This window comes from Balaenoptera musculus, chromosome 1, assembly GCF_009873245.2.
Source record: "Balaenoptera musculus isolate JJ_BM4_2016_0621 chromosome 1, mBalMus1.pri.v3, whole genome shotgun sequence".
NCBI lineage: Eukaryota > Metazoa > Chordata > Mammalia > Artiodactyla > Balaenopteridae > Balaenoptera > Balaenoptera musculus.
Window position 1 is genome coordinate 167,953,348 of NC_045785.1, and position 20,770 is coordinate 167,974,117.

At 41.0% G+C, this 20,770-nt stretch overlaps 1 protein-coding gene across 2 annotated transcripts in view; it reads right to left on the minus strand.

The window, feature by feature from the left end:
- Positions 1-243: 243 nt before the first annotated feature.
- Positions 244-20,770, minus strand: part of TGFB2 (transforming growth factor beta 2) — an 81,601-nt gene continuing 61,074 nt past the window's right edge. The window contains exons 3-7 of one of the 2 annotated variants that reach the window (XM_036874330.1): positions 7,559-7,691; positions 7,325-7,435; positions 5,624-5,801; positions 4,094-4,247; positions 244-1,011 (exon numbers count right to left, since the gene is read on the minus strand). In XM_036874330.1, the coding sequence (XP_036730225.1) occupies positions 853-1,011; positions 4,094-4,247; positions 5,624-5,801; positions 7,325-7,435; positions 7,559-7,691 (735 nt within the window). In that variant the 3' untranslated portion in view covers positions 244-852. The remainder of the gene's footprint in view (positions 1,012-4,093; positions 4,248-5,623; positions 5,802-7,324; positions 7,436-7,558; positions 7,692-20,770) is intronic. The other variant, XM_036874321.1, reaches the window with a different exon arrangement.

A 20,770-nucleotide genomic window follows, 5' to 3' on the forward strand; every position in this document is an offset into this window, starting at 1 on the left:
GGTTGACTAAACTGACAAAGAACCATTTACAATTAAAAAGGAAAAAAAAAAAATCTTACAGACTTATTCTGACCGAAAGTTTCCTTTATTAACAGGCTTTTCAGTTTTGAACCTTACAAGAAGCTTCCTCCGGCAGTTGGTAGAGAGCATGTGTTTTCAGGGTCTTTTCTTCATGCAGACTTGCTCGGTCATATAATATGTCACTTGCATTTTTCATCCCGTTAATATGACCTCTCTTTTTTGCTGGCTCGTTTGAGTTCAAGTTCCTTAAGCCATCCATGAGTTTCTGGCAAAGTATTTGGTCTCCACTTTATACACCTGTTTTATTTTCCAAGGGCAATGAAATGTTCATTATATAGTAACACACAATAAATAACTCACTGTTAACTCTAAGAGTAAGAATGGGAAGGATGCCTATTGCATAGCAATACAGAAAAATCAAGTGAGGCGTGGGATAAAAACGTATGTACAGCAACTCCACTTAACGGGATTTTCCTGTTTTTTTTTTTTCTTTCACATAATTAACACTAACAAATTCTTCCAGTGTTTATTTTTTTTTCTCAAGAAAAAAAGGTTTTGCTTCTTGTCTCTCTCACTTACAGAGTAGGTAAAATATAGAATAAAGCCTTCAACTTTTTTTTTGTTTGTTTCAGATGCCAGTTTTAACAAACAGAACACAAACTTCCGAAGTGTTTGAACTAGTACCGCTTTTTCAAATTTTTTTTAAACACTGATGAAGCAAGGCTCTCTCGTGTTTTCCTGTTACAAACATTGCCTTTGTCACCATCATCATCATCATCATCATCATCATCATCACTGTGTGATTATCGTCTTGTCACTTTTCCAAGAATCTTAGCTGCATTTGCAAGACTTTACGATCATATTAGAAAGCTGTTCAATCTTGGGTGTTTTGCCGATGTAGTAGAGAATGGTGAGTGGTTCTAAATCCTGGGACACGCAGCAAGGGGAAGCAGATGCTTCTGGATTTATGGTATTATATAAGCTGAGAACCTGAAAGGACACAGGAGAAGAAAGAAAACATAGGAAAAGACCAAAAACACCAGGCAATTATTTTTTAATAGAACCGTCGCACATGGTTATCTTATCAGTCACAGCACTGAGTAGGCAATTTAGATTATTTGGGGCTTACACTTTCCTTTACTTATTCTCCAATTATAGTCAAATGGGTAGGCGTCCTGAGGAATCCCTGAATTCACCATTTTCCTACAGAATCCTTTTCTCATACATTGTAAACAAATAATTCTGTAAAAGTCAGATTAGGCAAAATTGCTCATTCAACAGATTTTCCAGTTTTTCCAAGGAGTCTTTACTTTGATCACTGCTTTGCTGCCCATACTTCCCAGGCCCTCAGAAAACTTGGTCCAAATACCAAACTTGGTATTTCGCGTTGTGTCTACACTTCTTTGTAACTGAAGTTGTTTCGTGAGTAGTTTCAATCCCCACCTAGATGAAGAGTTCCCTTGAGGTCAGGGACTCTACACACCTCTTTTTTTTAGCCTTATAGCCCTAGTGAGTCTTCTCTGGACAAAACCAAAACAAGACTCACATGCTAGGTGAAGAAATGAATACATGGATAAACAGGAGAATAACATTTTTTATTAAAACTCTCATCAGAGCTTTAATCTACCCTTAGGTAGAGCAAAAGACACCTGTCTGCAGTGTGAAATCTTCCTAGGCTAAGTGTCTTCTCAGGCCAATTTAATGTCACCTAAATTTTCATTTAAAATAAAAAAAGATCAAAGTCTTTTCATTTTTCATTGCTTCGTAAATATGATCATGCTAAGAACGACCTCGGAAGTAATCTATATTCTTAATTATTCACTTTGTTACATTTTTCTTAAAATAATAATAATAATCAACCCTCCATTTAGCTTTCCAGGTGGTAAATGTTAGTGGCTAAGTTGGAGGAGTGAATAGGCAGTCTTAGAATGAAAAGAAAGTTCTATGGTTAGTGCTATACCTTTAACCCCATCCTATATCAAAGGGGTATGTGACTTCTACCAACGGAAGTATGGAGCTTCCCCAGTGATGATAAAGAGACATTTCCAAGGATGCCATTAATGTGTTAATCAAACAGCGAGTGACCTTTTCCTCGAGATTCACTGCAATGTTTTCAGCCTAAGACAGAAGATCTGTTCAGCACAGCAACACTGACTACTTTATTAAGCTACCTCTGGCTTTTTGGGTAACTGTCCAAACCACATATTTGTGATCATGACAGTGATTCTTCCTCTCTCCTTGAAAAACAAGCATGGTCTCAGCCTTCACACACTCCCTCTGTGTATCAGGGAGGAGAATTATGTTTCTACTTGGCAACTGGGTCTTGCCCACATTACAGCTACTGTTGCCACAGCCCAGCTGAAGCAGCCTGGCCAGAGAGCTCAGACCAAGGGACAGGCATGAGCAAGCTTCCCTCACGTGGCCAAGCACGTGGTCAGCCCAGAGAGCCCAAATCTCCAGGGGTGTCAGGAAAACAGCTGAAGGAAGGGGAGGCGTATTTGTCAATTGAAAGTGTAGCATATGTAAGTGTTTATCAATAAACAGACTTCACGCTCCACCAACACGAGATTTTTTCAGCTGAATTCAAGAGGAATTTTAGAATACAGATTATCTAAAATAATTGATATCCCCCAAACTCTTGAGTTCAGCTGAACGCATTATGTGACCTTTTTGGCAGGAGATTCATTTTCCTATCCTGCAGTGAAGGCAATTTTTCTAATGTTTCTTTAATAAGGAGATTTACAGAGGCATAACCGCGATGTGTAGTCACATTTCAGGAATTAAACTCTACGACGAAGTGAACGAAGGCCTGGCTATAAAACAAGGAGGCCTGCGTTCCAAGCTCTGGTTTGTCACCAGCTGTTTGCTCTTGGGCAAGTCATCTACTTGATCTAGACTTCAATTTCTTTAAAAAAATGAAGGGTTTGAAGAAGAGAGCCTATTATTTTTTTGTATTTTATTTTATTATTATTTCATTTTATTCTATATTTTTATTGAAGTATAGTTGATTTACAATGTTGTGTTAGTTTCAGGTGTACAGCAAAGTGATTCAGTTATGTGTGTGTGTGTGTATATATATATATATATATATATATATATTCTTTTTCAGATTCTTTTCCCTTGTACGTTGTTACAAAATATTGAGTATAGTTCTCTGTGCTATACAGTAGGTCCTTGTTGTTTATTTATTTTATACATAGTACTACAGGATGGGACAAGATAACTTATGAAGTCCTTTCCATCTCTAAAAATCCTACATGACTAGGCACCAGGAAGAAGCATTTGGACAAATATCATTATTACATAGAAAAAGTCTTTGCTAATCTGGGCTGGGAACCCATGGCATCCAATCTAGGACCTGCCTTCTGAATTAGCCTTCATTCCTCATTGAAGTAACTTAACAAAATATTCAGATTCTCATTTACTTTGGGTTATATTCAAAAAGACTGGGAGATACTGATTTTCAAATCACTGTTCCATATATCATCTTTATGTTCTTCACGTCCACTCTCGAGTTGGACATTATTATTTCAAAAATAATTTTTAATACAGACATTCCTTTTTACTGATAAGAAAACTGAGGTTCGGAGAAGTTAAATGATTTTATGACTGCCATACACTAGTGAATCACTCTGCCAAAGCAACTACTGAAGTCCTCTATGTTCTTTCAAATATGACAGTCCCTGATGGAGGTGATAACGGATCCTTTTTTTAGCTGGAGACCTGGGTCCCTGCACATCTTAACAGCACATGACACTGAGTGATATATTGATCCTACCTATTTATGCTTACAGCTGTTAAGAATATAAAACAAAGAAAAAATTAAACTGTCCTCAAGTTGCTTGTAATCTAATTGGGAAGGCCAGACCTACTGTCCAAACTCATCAGTGTTACTTTCTGAGTTCACCTACAGCTTACATTTTTTTCTCATCATTCCAAAGGGTGTCTCCAGCACCCATTTACGTGTGATGACCAAAGGGCACCAGCCTATTTAGAATTCATGTGGAAATACTATCAGCAGGTACATATTAGCAGCACAAGAATAGAAGAGACAAGTGAGGCCCGTACTTACCCTACTGTGCTGAGTGTCTGAGCTCCACAGATACGGGCACGCTCCAGCACAGAAGTTGGCATTGTACCCTTTAGGCTCATGTATCCATTTCCACCCAAGATCCCTCTTGAAATCAATGTAAAGTGGGCGTAGGCAACAATTATCCTGCACATTTCTGATAAAAGAAAAAGCAATGGAGATTTTAAAGCTGATTTCACCCCAATCCCCCCGCCCCTCATCCCAAACCAGGAAAATGACTCGTTCATTTATTCAACAAATATGTATGAGCAAATACCACGGGCCAGGTTTTAATGGTTGAACTGCAATCTCAAGACACTGTCATGATGAGGTGTGATGGTGATTCGCTGGACTCCCTTGCAAGTTCTATGCCCCAACTCGTTTATCTGGGACCTCAAAAATCAAACCCTTCCCTTGAATGATGAGATATAAGCAGAGATATGGCAGATGGAGACCAAGCCCCTTCCAACCTACAGTGCACAGTTTTGCCATCCAGCCTCTATTGCCTTTTCAAATGCAAAATGGATGAAGTACAATAGCTATTTACAGAGAACAATCTAAGGCATTTTCCTTTGAGAAGAAATCCTTTCTTTCATTTCCTGTTCCTGGATCTAGGAATGAACCAGGGATCAAGAAACACGGAGTCTTGCTTAGAGCAACCATTGGATCTGGCAACCAAAACACACCCTTTTTCTTGTGAACTCAGACACTTTGAGCACTTTATCGGTGAGGACCCCTCACCACCCCACAGCTCCTACCATGCTTGCTAAGAAACCACAGAAAAGGGGAACTCCCCGGTGGTCCAGTGGTTAGGACTCCACGCTCCCAATGCAGGGGGCACGGGTTCAATCCCTAGTCAGGGAACTAAGATCCCCGCAAGCCACTAAGGCCCCCGCAAGCTGCACCTGTGGCACGGCCAAAAGAAAAAAGAAAAAGAAAAAAAATACAGAAGAACATTCACACTTTCCCTCCATGAATTCATGAGGAAATGGGAGATACATTTATGTTACCCTCCCTTCTCATATTCTCTAGTAAAAGACACGACAAATAGCATCCTTCTTCTGTCTCTCTCACCACTATTACTGTGAAGAAGGTTTGAGCATGGGTACCTTGCAGGGACAGTGAAGGCTTCTACAGGTGGTGAGTCTCCCCAGTTAGGAACCCCCATCCTGCACCTCAAAGAAACCTAACTTTGCTCTGGGGAGCAGACAGCTCCTTTTCTTCTTCAGCCTCAAAGTGCTTCGGAGGGATCTGGGGAAAAAGTTCAGGGGGCTAGTTTTCTCCCTTCACAGTAGATTCATTGCTAAAGAACTGGTGAATACAGCATAGAAATAACTGTTTAAACCTCCGGAAAGGATGATGTTACGAAATACTATGGCTCTACTTTTCTAGTCCTGGTTTTACGCAATGAGTTGCAGTTCAAGTCCATTTTTAGTAAAAAAAAAAAAAAAAAAAAAAAAGGGGGGTGGGGCATAGGCAGTACAAAAGTTAAACAAACACAGTTACTTTCTGTTTCCTTTTTATTTCCTTTACCTAAAGCAATAGGCTGCATCCAAAGCACGCTTCTTCCGCCGGTTGGACTGTTGTGACTCAAGTCTGTAGGAGGGTAACAACATTAGCAGGAGATGTGGGGTCTTCCCACTGTTTTTTTTCCTAGTGGACTTTATTGTTTTCTGATCACCACTGGTATATGTGGAGGTGCCATCAATACCTTGAAAAAATGCATTCGGGTAATAAACATTTAGCTTCACCTTCATCAAATAGAATCAGCCATATCTTTTTTTTTTTTTTCCTTTGTCTATTGTCACAAATAGCAGTGATGACCACATAGCAGCAGCAGCTGGCTCACTCCCCGCGGCAATGGATAGGACTAGTGCAGGTGACAAGGAACACGGCTAAACGGGGCTCTTGTCAGAAGGCAGTTCCGTGTCCAAGGCAGGGCCTGTTGGTTATGAAAGTCACTACAGAAGAAGTCTTTGACCTCTGGTCCAAGGGCAATCTCGACTATTTGTTTTAGTCAGTCCTCAGTGTAGGCTGTGCTCAACCCCTCAACGACTGATGACATGGCCATAGGACGTGTCACCCGCTGGTCCCCTCTCTTCCTAGGACTGCTCAAGTCAAAGACTTCCCTGATGAACCTAAACTGACACTTACACTAAACTGCAGTGAACGAGGTTCAAGTGAAACAGAAGTCACCCACCCTTACCTAATGCTATTTTGGGAAGCTGTGAAGAAAGGGTTTTTTCATTGATTTTATGACATCCTCCACGCCTTCCTGATTCCATCTGAGATGGAGAGACTCGAGCTCCCCAAAGCGCACTCAGGAGACTGCCAGCTTAAGCATTTAATCTCCATACTCTCGAGAATCATGACTAGGTTAGAGACTGAAATAAACCTCTAGACCGCTGGGAGGATTTTTCCATGAGCAAGGCCCACTGGAGCCTTCTGCCAATGGATGGAGGTCCCAGGTGGGGTGAGTTAGGAAAGGGCCATTAGCTCCCTAACCTGGTGGCGTGGAGCCAGTGCTGCACCCGCAATTGGTCCAGACTCCCCCCTCACCTCTCGTCCTCCAATGACTTGTTATCTAACGTAAGACATGACTTGAACCCTTGGCATCTCCTCATCCTCTTTGACTTTTGGCGAATTCACTAAAAGGTGAGCAAGACTAGGGGGGCAACTAAAACCTTGTTATGTGTTTATAAACTATTGTGAAAGTCTGATAAGGAAGCCACTTGGAATATTGGGCACCAGCTAAAAGAGGGGGTGTGTTCTGGTACAGGTCAGGTTAGTTACAGAGGCTGTGGTGGGAGAGGACGTCCTCTGTGAGATACAGTAGTGGCTTCCTGACGATGCTGGGTTTGGGGGGGATGTCCTTGAATGCATGTGATCTTCTTCTTCTATAATATTAGCATAGATGGAATGCTGGTTTGTTCAAGTGAAGAATAAAGGGCTTAACAGGCTATTTAAGAGTCTGGAAGGTTGGTAAGTCTGTCAGTTAGTACTGCCAAGTCATCACGGGGCATCGAGCAGTGTAAACTGGGAAGGAATCCCTTTCTTCCAATCCTTTCGGCCTTCATATATCTTTCCCCAACCATATCTTTGCCCAAACAAATGAAACTCCCCAGGCCTCACCCAGCAATCTCATTTTCACATGCAGACTGACCTCATCCCCCCAGGAGATTATCAACAGAGACCCTTCCCTCCCCCCACCTCATACGCCCAAGTTTCAGTTACCTGCAAATCGCGCTTCTAGTTCTTCACTTTTGTTGGGGATGATGTAATTATTCGATGGTACAAAGGTGCAGCAGGGACAGTGTAAACTTATTTTAAATCCCAGATTCCTGTCTGGAAAACATTAAGTCAAGGAGGTCATTTGTCTATGCATCTACTACCCCTCAATCTGCAATCGACTTGCAATAACTTAGGATCACTGAACATCGAAGGAGGAGAACAGAGGGCGGTGGTCACCTTTATGGTGGAGCCATTCGTGAACAGCATCAGTGACATCGAAGGAGAGCCATTCGCCTTCCGCTCTGGTTTTCACGACTTTGCTGTCGATGTAGCGCTGGGTTGGAGATGTTAAATCTTTGGATTTGAGAATCTAGAGGAGGAAAAAAGGGCAAGTGAAAAAAGCTCAGCTGGCATACTGACAGCATGACTAAACCCAAACCATTAACAGTACTCCAGTTCATTATCTAAATTTAGTCCCACTCCAGTCCCTCCATGTACTGTCATCTCACTAGCATGTCCACATGCGTAAAAACATAACACCAGGCCATTTGCCATGAAAAACAGAGCTACTAAATCAGCTGTGTGTTATGATAAAGGTGACAGCAACCATAAAGCCAAGTGTCTCGAAGAAAGTGACAGTAATTATTTTCCTCTGCTGACATAAGCTTTGCAAGATTTCAGCCATAAATTCTACGCTATTAAGTTAACGGTTTTGTTGTCCTGCTTCCCTGCTTACTTCATTTGGGGAGCTGGGATGTGGGGAGGGGCTGGAGGATGGGTCCAGGTCAGAGGATCCAGGCTCACCCTCAGAAGGCTCTGAATTATAAATCTTCTTCTAATAGAGAGAGAAAGGTCCTAACCTTGGTTCCTAGATCCACCGCCATTAAAATATGCGGCACGCCTCAGCTTTTGAGGTAGGTCTCTAGCTGGGATTTTTACCCTCCCTGTGACTTGTTTCGATTTATAAAGATATTCCATATCCCACAGACGAAGAACAAATTTGGGCAGGAGCAGTCTGGCACAGTGTGGAGGGAGAGTTTGAAAGGAAATCAGCCTGAACGCTGAGAATTTAGACGGATGCATTTATTTCAAATAAGTTAAGAGTAACTGCAGTATGTTCTTAGGTTTCTATAGGAAGTGAACATTTTAGGTTGGTTTTTTTTTTTTTAATTCTGTCTGTCTTTAAATGATACTGTTTTATGAACCCGTCAAACCACGACCCTAAGTCTCCAAGAACTATATTAAATCCCTACCCAAACCTGTATCCTGCCTTTCCTCAGTACTTACGGGCCCAAGCCCTGTTGTTTTATACTTCCTTTCCTGAGATTGAGTCTAACCGTTCTGTGGTCATTTCATATATACATGTTTGGTCTCTCCAACAAGTTCATAAACTCTCCCAAGGCAGGGATCATGTCTTCAATTTGATATCATTTCAAAGCACAGCACTCGATTTAATCAATGTCTATTAAATGACTACCTGCGTATCTAGAAGACTGATTTATTCTCCTTTAAACCTTGTAAAAAAAAAAAAGCATAATCTTCCTGCTGATTTTACAACGCACTTTCCTTCCATGTGTGCACATCATTTGTTTCAAGTAGTTTGACAACAAATCCTTACTGGAACATCTGGCATTATAGTGGACTCTTTTTTTTTTTTTCTTCTGGATTGAGTAAGTATAGAAAAGGGGAAAAAAAAATCATACAATTGGACTTCAGGTGCCCTCATGAATTTTAGACCAACCCTACCCTACAAACCTGCCCCTAAGGTCCAGCAAAGCCCACGAGGGAAGACAGTCTAGAGGCAATCATGATGCTACCATAGGCAAGAGATGCCCTTTGTGAATCAATGCCTTAAGGGCTGGGCACATGAGCTCTGAGCTTGGAGCATACTATTGCATTTAATTTAGTCCTGAAAACATTCTTGTCAGGTAGATGAAGGAAAGTGAGACTCAGAGAGGTTAAGTAACTTGTCCAAAGCTTCACAGTGAATGAGTGATTTAAAGCAACCCCAGGTCATTTTTCCTCCTTCAATGCTGGATTTTTGAAGACCAAAAGAGTTGTGGGAGTCAGGGCTGGATTATGGTCCACCCCACCCCTGCCCAGATGCCAGAGAACACTCAACGATAGAGGCAAACATTTCTAATAAGCTTATAGTAAATGTTGGTACAAGATGAAAATATCCCACGTGGAACATATACACAGTTAATGTTGATAAAAACCTATAATTTTCCAGATATAACCTAACAGTGGTCAATCCTCTGGAAATGAAACCTTGCCTTGAAAACACTCCTAGTTGGGCAACTAAGACACCCCTTTATCCAATTCAGAATAAACAGTAAAATTCACCTAACACAGGATAACAATGGTGAAACAATAGTTGAGAAGAAGTTTCAGGCATTTCCATCTGCCTCGTTGGCTAAAGACTAGTAACATTCCCCAAACTCACTTTTCTGTCTTTAAATTTCTTCCCCTAGATGACTTTCTATAATGATGCATTATTTCATAATGCTTTGTGTATTTATTTGCTTTGCTCCCAATTAGCATGGTGTATATCTTATTCATCTTCATATCCCTAACATACAGACACACTGTCTAGAATGAAACATTGCTTTCATTGTTGAATTAATTACATATGATAAATATATATCTATATCATATATCAAATATCTACAATATCTATGAGATACATGTGTATATATCTCATATCTTAAGACACCATATATACACACATGCCTATATACATGTATGTATACACATGTATGTGTATACACCATCTCACTAAAAACAAAGAACTTTATTTTTAAAGTCGTGACCACATTTACCAAGTGGGCAGAAAAAAACACACACTGGCAAATCTATGGAAATTTTTCATCTCATACAGAAGAAGTAAATCTAGATTATCTGGCTTTAAAAGCAGATGAAGGGGGAGCAAAGAGATTCTGAATTTTTTTTCTTTTTAAATCTCCTTAGAAGTTAAGTGCTTCCTCAGCCACAGAACACTGGTAGGTTCTGACACTGGACAACTTCATAGTCTCACACCGGTGAAAGGTCCTCCATATCTTTTTACTAGCTCAAGAACAGGCCAGTTGAAACCACCCAAGAAAGATAGCTGGGTGAGCTACATAATTCTGAAACAGAGAAGTGACTTTGGTCTTGTGGGTTTGTTGTCTTGAACTTTATGGCCAAGTAGTTCTTAAACCCACTTGTTGCAATTTAACTCCATTCTTTCTTATCCAGCCCTCAGTGGAAACAGGAAACAGCTGCTTTCCATCACTCATAGAATATCCCTCATATTCTTGGAGACTGTTATTAAGTCCCCCTCAGCATGCTCAGTCTCCCTCTCTAAGCTAAATAAACCCAGTTCCTTTAGCCCATATTTAGAGGGGCAATTTCCCAAACCTTTAATCATTTGGGTCGCCAACAAGGATGGACGCTGCTGTATAAAAGTTCTCCTCCTACAGCTTGGTGATTTCATTTCGGAACTGGCTAGAAAACCTTCTAATCACATCCCAAAGTCTTGAATCTTAACCTGAAAGGTATTTTCTTTCTAAGAATAGGCACGATCTCCCTATTCTTTGTTTATCTTCCATTTATCACCCACGCCAAGTGAAGCTGTAAGGGAAGGAAATTAACCTACGGCTCTTATCGATTAGAACTTTCTTAAATCCAAGAGTTGATACAAAAATGACCACCTTCGTCAACTTCCCATTCTATTTTAGCCTTTGCTGTGTGCCCTTCTCCAGTCTCCCAACAACAAGTGTATTGAATGTTAACAGTCCTGGATGTGCAGCTGTTTTGTTTTGTTTTTTTCTAGAGCCACAGTCATTTCTAAATTCCTTTATACATCTTATCATGACAAAGGTTATTTAATTGAATGGTAAAAGCTCTCTTAACTGGCCTCCATTTGACTGGACAGATTAACCAATATTCTCCATTTGTTCTGTAATAGGTATTGGCTGATGCCCATAGCACCCTGGGGTTTATTGCCAGAAAGCTACTCTCTAGTATGTTCCAAGGACTTCTGGTCTTAGCAGTTGAGTTGCATGCTTAGCAAGTATCAATTGTATATGTTTCTAAACCTGTTTATGATAGTTGGACTTGATATTGTATTTTTTGACCACGCAGCATGCGGGACCTTAGTTCCCCTACCAGGGATCGGACCCGCGCCCCCTGCATTGGAAGTGCGGAGTCTTAACCACTGGACCACCAGGGAATCCATGATATTGTAATTATACAAGTTAATTAGATGGTCTAGAAACTGATGAAATATAGGACCAAATGTGAAGAGAGCTGTTGCTTCTGTGAGAACCAAGCTGAATGCCTTAGAAAGTCTTCATAAAGACAAATTGCTTAAAAAAAATTTTTTTTTGAAAAACTGTTTGGTGGGTCCTCAAAAAAGGTAAACATGAAATTACCATATGATCTAGCAATTCTACTGCTAGGTATATACCCAAAAGAACTGAAAATACGGACTCAAACAGATACTTGTACACCAATGTTCATAGCAGCATTAATCACAATAGCTGAATGATGAAAACAATCCAAGTATCCATCAACAGATATATGGATAAACGAAATGGAGTATATACATACAATAGAATATTATGCAGCCATGAAAAGTAATGAAATGCTGACATATTACAGCATGGATGAATCTTGAAAACTTTATGCCAGGTAAAATAAGCCAGACACAAAAGGACAAATATTGTACGATTTCACTTATATGAGATAACTAGAATAGGCAAATTCATGAAGGTATAAAGTAGAATTAGAGGTTCCCAGGGGCTGGGGGTAGTGGGAATGGGGAGTTATTTTTTTTATGGGCACAGAGTTTCCGTTTAGGATAATGAAAAATTTCTGGAAATGGATAGCAGTGATGGTTGTACAACACTGTAAATTTACTTGATGCCTCTGAATAGTATACTTTAAAAAATGGTTAAGGTAAATTTTATGTTATGTATATTTTACCACAATATATTTTCTTTTCTAATTTTAGATGTGGGAGAGACAACTATCAAAGAAGGAAATAATATGTTAAAAATCTAGAAGGATCCTGCACTCGGCTTGCTTAGCAATTGTCCTGAAACGTCTCTCTCTTCTTCAAAGAAACTAAAAACTAGAAAGTATTGATGATGTACTATGGATGTGGTTTAGGCAAAAAATAAGACATGGATTGGCAATAGGCAGAGCCACAGTCAATGAAAAGTCCTCGGTATTTTATAAAAAACTCAGCATTTAAATTGTGTTTGTGTGTGTGTGTTGTACACATATATACACATACATATGTTTTAAATTAAAATATAAAGTTTGCCCCCCCAACTCATGTTTTTATAATTCCCTGCTTTAACTGACTTTTTTGTCTTTAAATAACAGAACAACAACTGTTCCTGATTGAATCAGAAGAGAGCTTCTAATATATTAAAAATGAGATTTAGCTGTCTCTTGCTTAGCTACCACCCACAGCCATGCTTGAATGGTACCTTCATTACGTTATTGATATATACACATTATCTGTAATATGTGTAAAATACCCACATATCGCCTTTGGCAAAGCTCTCAGTTCTTCCCTGAATTACAAAACTCCCTACACAAAAGGATCCATTCATCTCTCTGCCACTGGAAACCAGCCAGTCAAGGAGTGGAGAGAGGCAAAAGTCACTGATGTCACCCAATAGCTTAGGGCCAAAAGGAAGAAAAAAAAAAAAGAAACAGAACTCTAGATGCAAAATTATAGCCAGAGGAGAGCTTAGTCTTAAAGGAATAATGCTATAAATCAACTCAGGATTTGGCTCAGACCTCGTGAAAGACACCTCTTCCATTCCTATGAGACATCGCAAAAAGGTATAAGAAAGCATTGGGGATTCGATTTTACTTTCCATGTTCAGACATCAACAGATCTACAGAAGGACCCAGGGGCCCATTCAACCAGACTTCTAATGGAAAGAGAAATTTAACAATAGGGCTGGAGAGAAAAACTGACACCAGGTTAACAAGTGTGGGCCCATCTTGTTCCTTTTAAATGTTTTTAATGTACTTAATGTTTAAATATATTTCAGTGTTTAAAATGTTTGCAGTGGTGTGCACGGAGTGATGAGGAAATGCTGAATTAAACGTTCACTCCGCTGGCTCTGAGCACCATTCTCTTAGATCTGCCTCATCTCACGCACTAATGTCCGTGTCATGAAACACTGGTGTCAGAGAGGCCCTTAGGGGCCGTCTCTCCAACCCAAAACAATTCATCCTCTAACATCTCTGGCTTTATCTGAAGACCTCTCACGACAGTGAACTTGCTACTTGTTGAGAAAGATCATCCCACTTTGGGCCAACTGGTAGGTTGAAATTTTTCTTTATCTTGGATTTAAACTTTCCATCAACTCGTCTTAGTTAATAATAGTACCATTGCCTCATCTTCATACAATGATGTTAGCTTTTCAAAAATGTGAAACATTTTCACATTTTTCAGTCTTCACAAAACCTTGTGAGGTAGACATCCTAGCCCTTATTATCTGAATACTACAACAGGAGGAGAAGAAGCCTGAAGGACTTACCTGGGTTACCAAAGCCCTGTAGGAAAAGCCTGGAAACATCTTGCCCTGTTCATACCAGTTGAGGGGGCTTTTGAACATTGTACGTATTTTGCTCTCTGGAACAAGATGAAAAATTCTCTTTCTTCTCTATGTCAGCCCCCCATCACAGGAGATGGCTTCCCCCAACTTCTTCCTTCAAGACAAGGTTTGTGGTGCTTTCCACCCTTGTCAAGCCCCTTTTCAATGTCCCTCTTAAAATCAGTTCCTCAACAAATTCCAGGTACAGTCTAGCGGAATATGGCAAATACACAGAATATGCCAAATGGGGAGTGGGGAGCCTCATGCTTCCCTTGTTCTGGTCACTTTTTTTTTTTTTTTTTTTTTTTTTTTAATTAATTAATTAATTTATTTTTGGCTGTGTTGGGTCTTCGTTTCTGTGCGAGGGCTTTCTCTAGTTGCGGCAAGCGGGGACCACTCTTCATCGCGGTGCGCGGGCCTCTCACTGTCGCGGCCTCTCTTATTGCGGAGCACAGGCTCCAGACGCGCAGGCTCAGTAGTTGTGGCTCACGGGCCTAGTTGCTCCGCGGCATGTGGGATCTTCCCAGACCAGGGCTCGAACCCGTGTCCCCTGCATTGGCAGGCAGATTCTCAACCACTGCGCCACCAGGGAAGCCCCTGGTCACTATTTTTAATGCAAACTATTTATTTTTGGCAGGAGCCACATCACACCATTGATTCCAAACTTTTTGTAAAATAAAACCTTTGTTCTTACACAAATCATTAAATCAGATTTTCCACCCCAAGTCCTTTCTTGGGAAGGACATGGAATAAAGACAAAGAAATGAAGGAAGGCAAAGAGAGAAAGAAGGTTGGTTTTTCTAACCAGTGGTTCTCCAACTTTAGCCTGCATTAGACACATCTGGAGGGCTTACTGAAACATCTATAGAGTTTCTGATTTAATAAGGGTGAGGCTGGGGCCCAAGAATTTGCATTTCTAACATGTTCCTAGGTGATGCACAAGCTGCTGGTCCAAGGGCCACTCGGAGAACTACTGTTCTAGTCTATATTGACGCAATTCATTTTTGAACCTAAATGGAAATTCCACATATATCTCCATTAACTTTGAACTTCTTATCTGAGCTGGGTTTTTAGCATTTTAGAATCTCTCTGAACCTTGTTTGCTCTTCAACATCTAAACTATCCTCGTCATAGTACCAGCCACTGTGCATGCAATGTCTTCATCAGCTTGACGATAACAGTATTAAACTGTATAGAGCCAAAGCCATAACCTGGTGCTGTATCCTAGTTACTTCTTTTCTGGTTGGCCTTGTTTTCTTTAATCAACACCCTGTCTTGTGTTGTATACAGCAGAACAAAGTAGAACTTCACTAGTGTATGTAAGGTGTGAGGCCCAGTTTAAGCCAGAATCCTGCCCATCTTTGCCGATTCATTCCATACCCTCTGTGGTTCCTCAGGTTTCTTTGAAGAACCCATGGCGCTTGCCAAGTGCCTTTGGAAATCATTAGTGTAGGGAAAAGGCTCATAGGCTTTGAAGTCAGGCAAACATAAACCATCACTTCCTTAGTATGATAATCTCTAGGTCCATCCATGTTGCTGCAAATGGCATTATTTCATTCTTTTTTATGGCTGAGTAGTATTCCATTGTGTATATGTACCACATCTTCTTTATCCATTCATCTGTCAGTGTTAACTTAGGTTGCTTCCGTGTCTTGGCTATTGTAAATAGTGCCGCTATGAACACTGAGGTGCATGTATCTTTTCCAATTAGAGTTTTCTCCATATATATGCCCAGGAGTGGGATTGCAGGATCATATGGTAGCTCTATTTTTAGTTTTTTAAGGAACCTCCATACTATTCTCCATAGTGGCTGTACCAATTTACATTCCCACCAACAGTGTAGGAGGGTTCCCTTTTCTCTACACCCTCTCCAGCATTTGTTATTTGTAGACTTCTTAATGATGGCCATTCTGACTGCTGTGAGGTGATACCTCACTGTAGTTCTGATTTGCATTTCTCTAATAATTAGGGGTGTTGAGCATCTTTGCATGTGCACATGCCTGTCTTCTTAGGACACTGACCATATAGGATTAGAGGCCTACCTTACTCCATGGTGTAACCTCATGTTAATTTAACTAATTACATCTGCAACGAGCCTGTTTCCAAATAAGGTCACGTTATGGGATGCTGAAGGTCAGGACATCCACATATCTTTTTTGAAGGGACACAATTCAACCTATAACAGTAGGTGTTCACGCATTTCTGTGGGTTGTGTATGTTCTGATGCTTGATCTGACGGGGAAGTTCTTCAAAGCAAAAAACACTCCTTTCTTGTTCTTCCACAGAGTTTTTTCCACCGTAGTTTACACAGTCCATCCTTGGTAAATTCTTATTGACTAACAGACTTCATTAGAAAGACATATATGATCAAGTGACATACAAGCCCCTGAACAATCAGTCATTTATAGTGATAGAAACTACTTCTCAGAATTTTACACATACACATGGGCATACACCTCACAGAGACTTCATAGATAAACAGACAGACAGACATCTATATCTGTATATCCATATCTGTATCTATCTATCTATCTATGATGACAAAGAATCACCTGACAACGTAAACAATTTTAGACATATTTTACCCTTTCTACTTAACATATTTTGTTTTGGCAATGAAAATGACGAGAAAAAGCAAGAAAGTAGAATTTCCAAGTACTAGAAAGTGGGGTCTTAGAATCAGAACTGGGTAAACAGCTTCTCTTCCACTGAGGCATAAACATAGCCCTTTGTCCCTGTTTAATTGCAGCCTCCTTGAACAGCGCTGGGTCACCTTGGGCATGTCTAACAAACTGACACACTGCATGATTATCCTTCGGAAAGTGGCCTAACAGACCCAGCTCTTATCCTACTTCTCCCATCACCACGTCCTGTAATTACCGTGGCTCCTTTGTGACTGCATCCCTCTAAGAGGTCGTAAGGAATGCATACTTCACAAGAGCTTCACAAGAGCCTGCAGAGCACACACCTATGGAATACACATCAGCTTCAAAAGAAAGACTCACGTTAAAAATACAGTCTCTTTGGAGCTGAGATATCTACATTATTATGTCCCGATATTAACTCTTTCTCATTACAGTACAACGTAAGGCACATTGGTATGTTTCTGTATTACACAGATCCACGTGCAGTAAAAGTATGGCATACAGAGGTCTTTAATGACCTTTATGGAAATGACACCACCAAGCTACATGCACACACTTACACACATACACACACACAAACACATATACACACACATACATACACACATACACACAGGAAAGCCTCTCCTCTGTGATGAAAACACCTCATAATTCCCTATTTTTTCCTTCACCTTTTTCATTCTCCACACACGGGCCTCTGTGCTGACTGCACATGTGCATAAACAAGCAAATGCATCTCTACGGGTCTGAGGGATGAAGGAGTCCTTTGTGTAAACGGAAGTCTCTGTGATGCTGCAGCTCGACCTCATTCACAAGAGCATGAGATATAAATCACACAGCAGAGAAGACGATTCAGTCAGACACAAGTCACATCCGCACAGGCAAGGAAAGAGGCATGTGCCATACAACAGTCAATGATGGAATCTGATGAGAAATGAAGTCATGACCACAGGTCAAGTCAGTCCTTGGGACCAAACCACACAGCTCAGTCCTAAGGATGTTAATAATTACCCAGTTGTTTCCTACCACGGGGGGAATGAGTGTCCCCAACAAAACTTCGAGCTGCCATATCTTCTGATTTTCTCATTTGATATCCCCTTCCAATTCTGCTCTGACTAAACACAGACACACACATACTTCGGGAACACACTTCCACCCCCCTTTTCCTTCTTCCTGGCTCCCAACAACCCATATGACCTGTACTGTAATTCAAGTCCCTGCTTACCTTCAGCTGAGCCCTTTAATTTAGAGGGTGTGATTCTAAAGTAATGAATCTAAAAAAATAAAGAGCATGGTTTTTCTACCGTGTTTACGGGTTATCCAAGAGTATCAGTTTCATTACTGTATTATATATATATGTATTTTTCCTACATGGTTATTATTCACTTAACCAGAAGTAGCTCTGAATAAGTAACAGAAAATGGGTAGCTATCAACATTTCTTTCTTCATTAATAGCTACAGAGGTATCTTTAAAACAAATCTAGCAGAATTTCCAAATCCAAATAATTGATGTTTCTCAAGAGTCCCCTGATGATGGTACACGCTTCTTTCCACAATGTTCCTTGTACTTAACTCTTTTTTAAAACATTTTTATTGGAGTATAGTTGATTTATAATGTTGTGTTAGTTGCAGGTGTACAACAAAGTGATGCAGTTATACATATATATAATCCTTGTACTTAAATCTTATTTTGAAATGTTTCTTCAATGTATTCAAAGACATTTATTGAACATCATCTATGCACCAGGTGCTGTTCTGGGAGATTATCTCTAGAGGTGGAGACAAGACCATAAACAAGATGAAGATGGAGAAGATCAAGTATAGCATGTGACAAGAGTATGGAGGAGAAACGTGGAGAACAGGGACGGGAACCGTTGGGAAGAGGGACCCTGAGATGTCGGATGTCAGGTTGGCTAGGAAGGTCTCTGAGCAGGTGACATTCGAGGAAAGATCTGAAGGGATGAAGAGAGGGAGGCTTCTGGAGAATGGCGAAGAGCACCGCAGGCAGAGGGAATAGCAGCCGCAGGCTTTAGGAGGCGTGAGCCCAGGGTGAGGAACAGCAAAGAGGCCAGGATGGGGGAGCCCCCTGAGCGGGGGAAGTCACGGCTGGGGAGGCGAGTGAGCAATAGGCCAGGGAAAGCCTCAGAAGGCACAAGAAGGCCTTCAGCTCCTACGCGGAGTGAGGTAAGAAGCCACGACGGGGCTCTGACCAGGGGATTTGGATTGGACCAACCTCTCGGCAGAGATCGCCCTCACTGCTGTGTTGCAAACAGCCTCGAAGGTGGCCAGGGTGCAAAAAGCGAGAAGAGGCCACTGCAAAAGCCCAAGCACGAGACAAGAACCCCTGGGACCAGGGTAGTAGCAGCAGAGATGTGAGAAGTGGTTGGATTTCGGCTCCATCTTTTAAAAACTGCCATTAAATAGGAAAATCAACTTAATTACTTTTTATGTTCCTCTTATTTAGAACTTTGGCAGTTTTAAAAAACCAATAGTACCTTTCAAAAAAATCCAGATTTGTCCCCGTTGGAGGAATTCTCAATTATGTATTTGTAGGCTGTGAACACAGTTCTAGAACCCAAAGTTCCCCCAAAATATTCTGATTACTGTTGCTATCAGGAAATAAACACATATCCTCCCTTGGAACAACTTTTGCCCTGGTGGAGTTATAGAAAAGTCGACAGACATTTACGAGATGGAAATAAAACTATTGAAATCAATCCAGGAAGCAGGTATCAAGCCTAATCGTGTGGTGGTGAGGCAGGGAGAGGTAGTTATGTGGCCGGGGATGAGGTAAAAAGACATCCCCACTGGGGTCAGTCACTCTGTAATGGTTTCTTCAAAAAGAAAAGCAAGGCACATCACAGCCCCCAACTCATCACAGCTGCCCTTGGAGTTTTTATAAAGCAAACACCCAGAATGCTAACACCATAGCTCTTTCCATAATCCTGCTCTCAGATGACACCTCATCCAATCAGAGATGAATGGCATCATCCAACCAGAGGCGACTGACATCATCACGGAGTAGTTTTACAACCACAAACCCACTCTAGGGGAAGTATAAACCATGTTCTAGATGACCAGCAAAACCCTGGTGAAAATAATCCACTCCTGACGCAGCCAACGTGCCAGACACTTTACAGCTGTGTTCTCCTCACAGCAACTCATTAGACAAGAACTGTCAACCTCCAGTGGATGAAGAAAATCTGAGGCTCAGAGAGATGAGTGACTTGTAAGACCAGAAAGCTACTAAATAAAAAAGGTGAAAGGTGAACCCAGGGCTGACTGGCTGCAATGTTCCTCTTGTTTCCTCCCCAGAGCTACTCACCAGCAATTGAATGAGACCACCACACACAGAGTGAGTTGAAAATATTATCTAAGGAAGTCCTGAAGCTAACTTCTGGGGCAGCCACTGCAAACCCAGGACCCACAGCACTAGGGGCTAAGGTGAGTTTTCATTACTAAGAGATTTGGAGCAGATCGTAAATTTAAGAGATTGTTTCTGATAAGAGTTCAAAGTCAATGCTTTGGAAACAATAATAATAATAATAGTAACCATTGAGTCGACTAATTTTGTGCTAGGAGTTTCCATGCATTCTCTCCATGCCTTACAAAATGCTTGCCAAGTAGGTGCTTTTATCCACATTTTACTGATACAGAAATCATCTCGGTGATGTGACTTCCTCAGACTCCCCAAGGGGGAAAGCCACACCTGGAACTCACACTAGCCCAACTCCAAAGCCTGGGCTCCTCTCACCAGTAGGGCAAAGCAGTCAACAGCATGGCCTTTGGGGCCAGACTGCCTGCGTTAGAATCCTGGCTCTGCCTCTTCCAAGTTGTGTGGCCTGGGCAAGTTTCTCAAACTCTCCGTGCCTCAGTTTCCTCATTTGTAAAATGAAGATAATAATAGTAATCACCTCATAAGGTTATTATAAGGATTAAATGAATCAATCTTTATAACGCACTTAAAATAGTGCCCAGCAGACAGTAAGTACAGCATGGGTTAGCGATAATTCTCAACACGGCTACTGAGCCACACTACGCAAAAGAACAGAGAATTATTAGTTACCGTTGCACGATTATTACTATTTCTTTGAATACAGTGGGGAAGGACTACTGTTCACACCATTGCTGGGGTCCTGTCTGCTCACAGGGTTCGTAGGCTTCGGGTAACGTCATAACCTAATGCAAATGATAACCA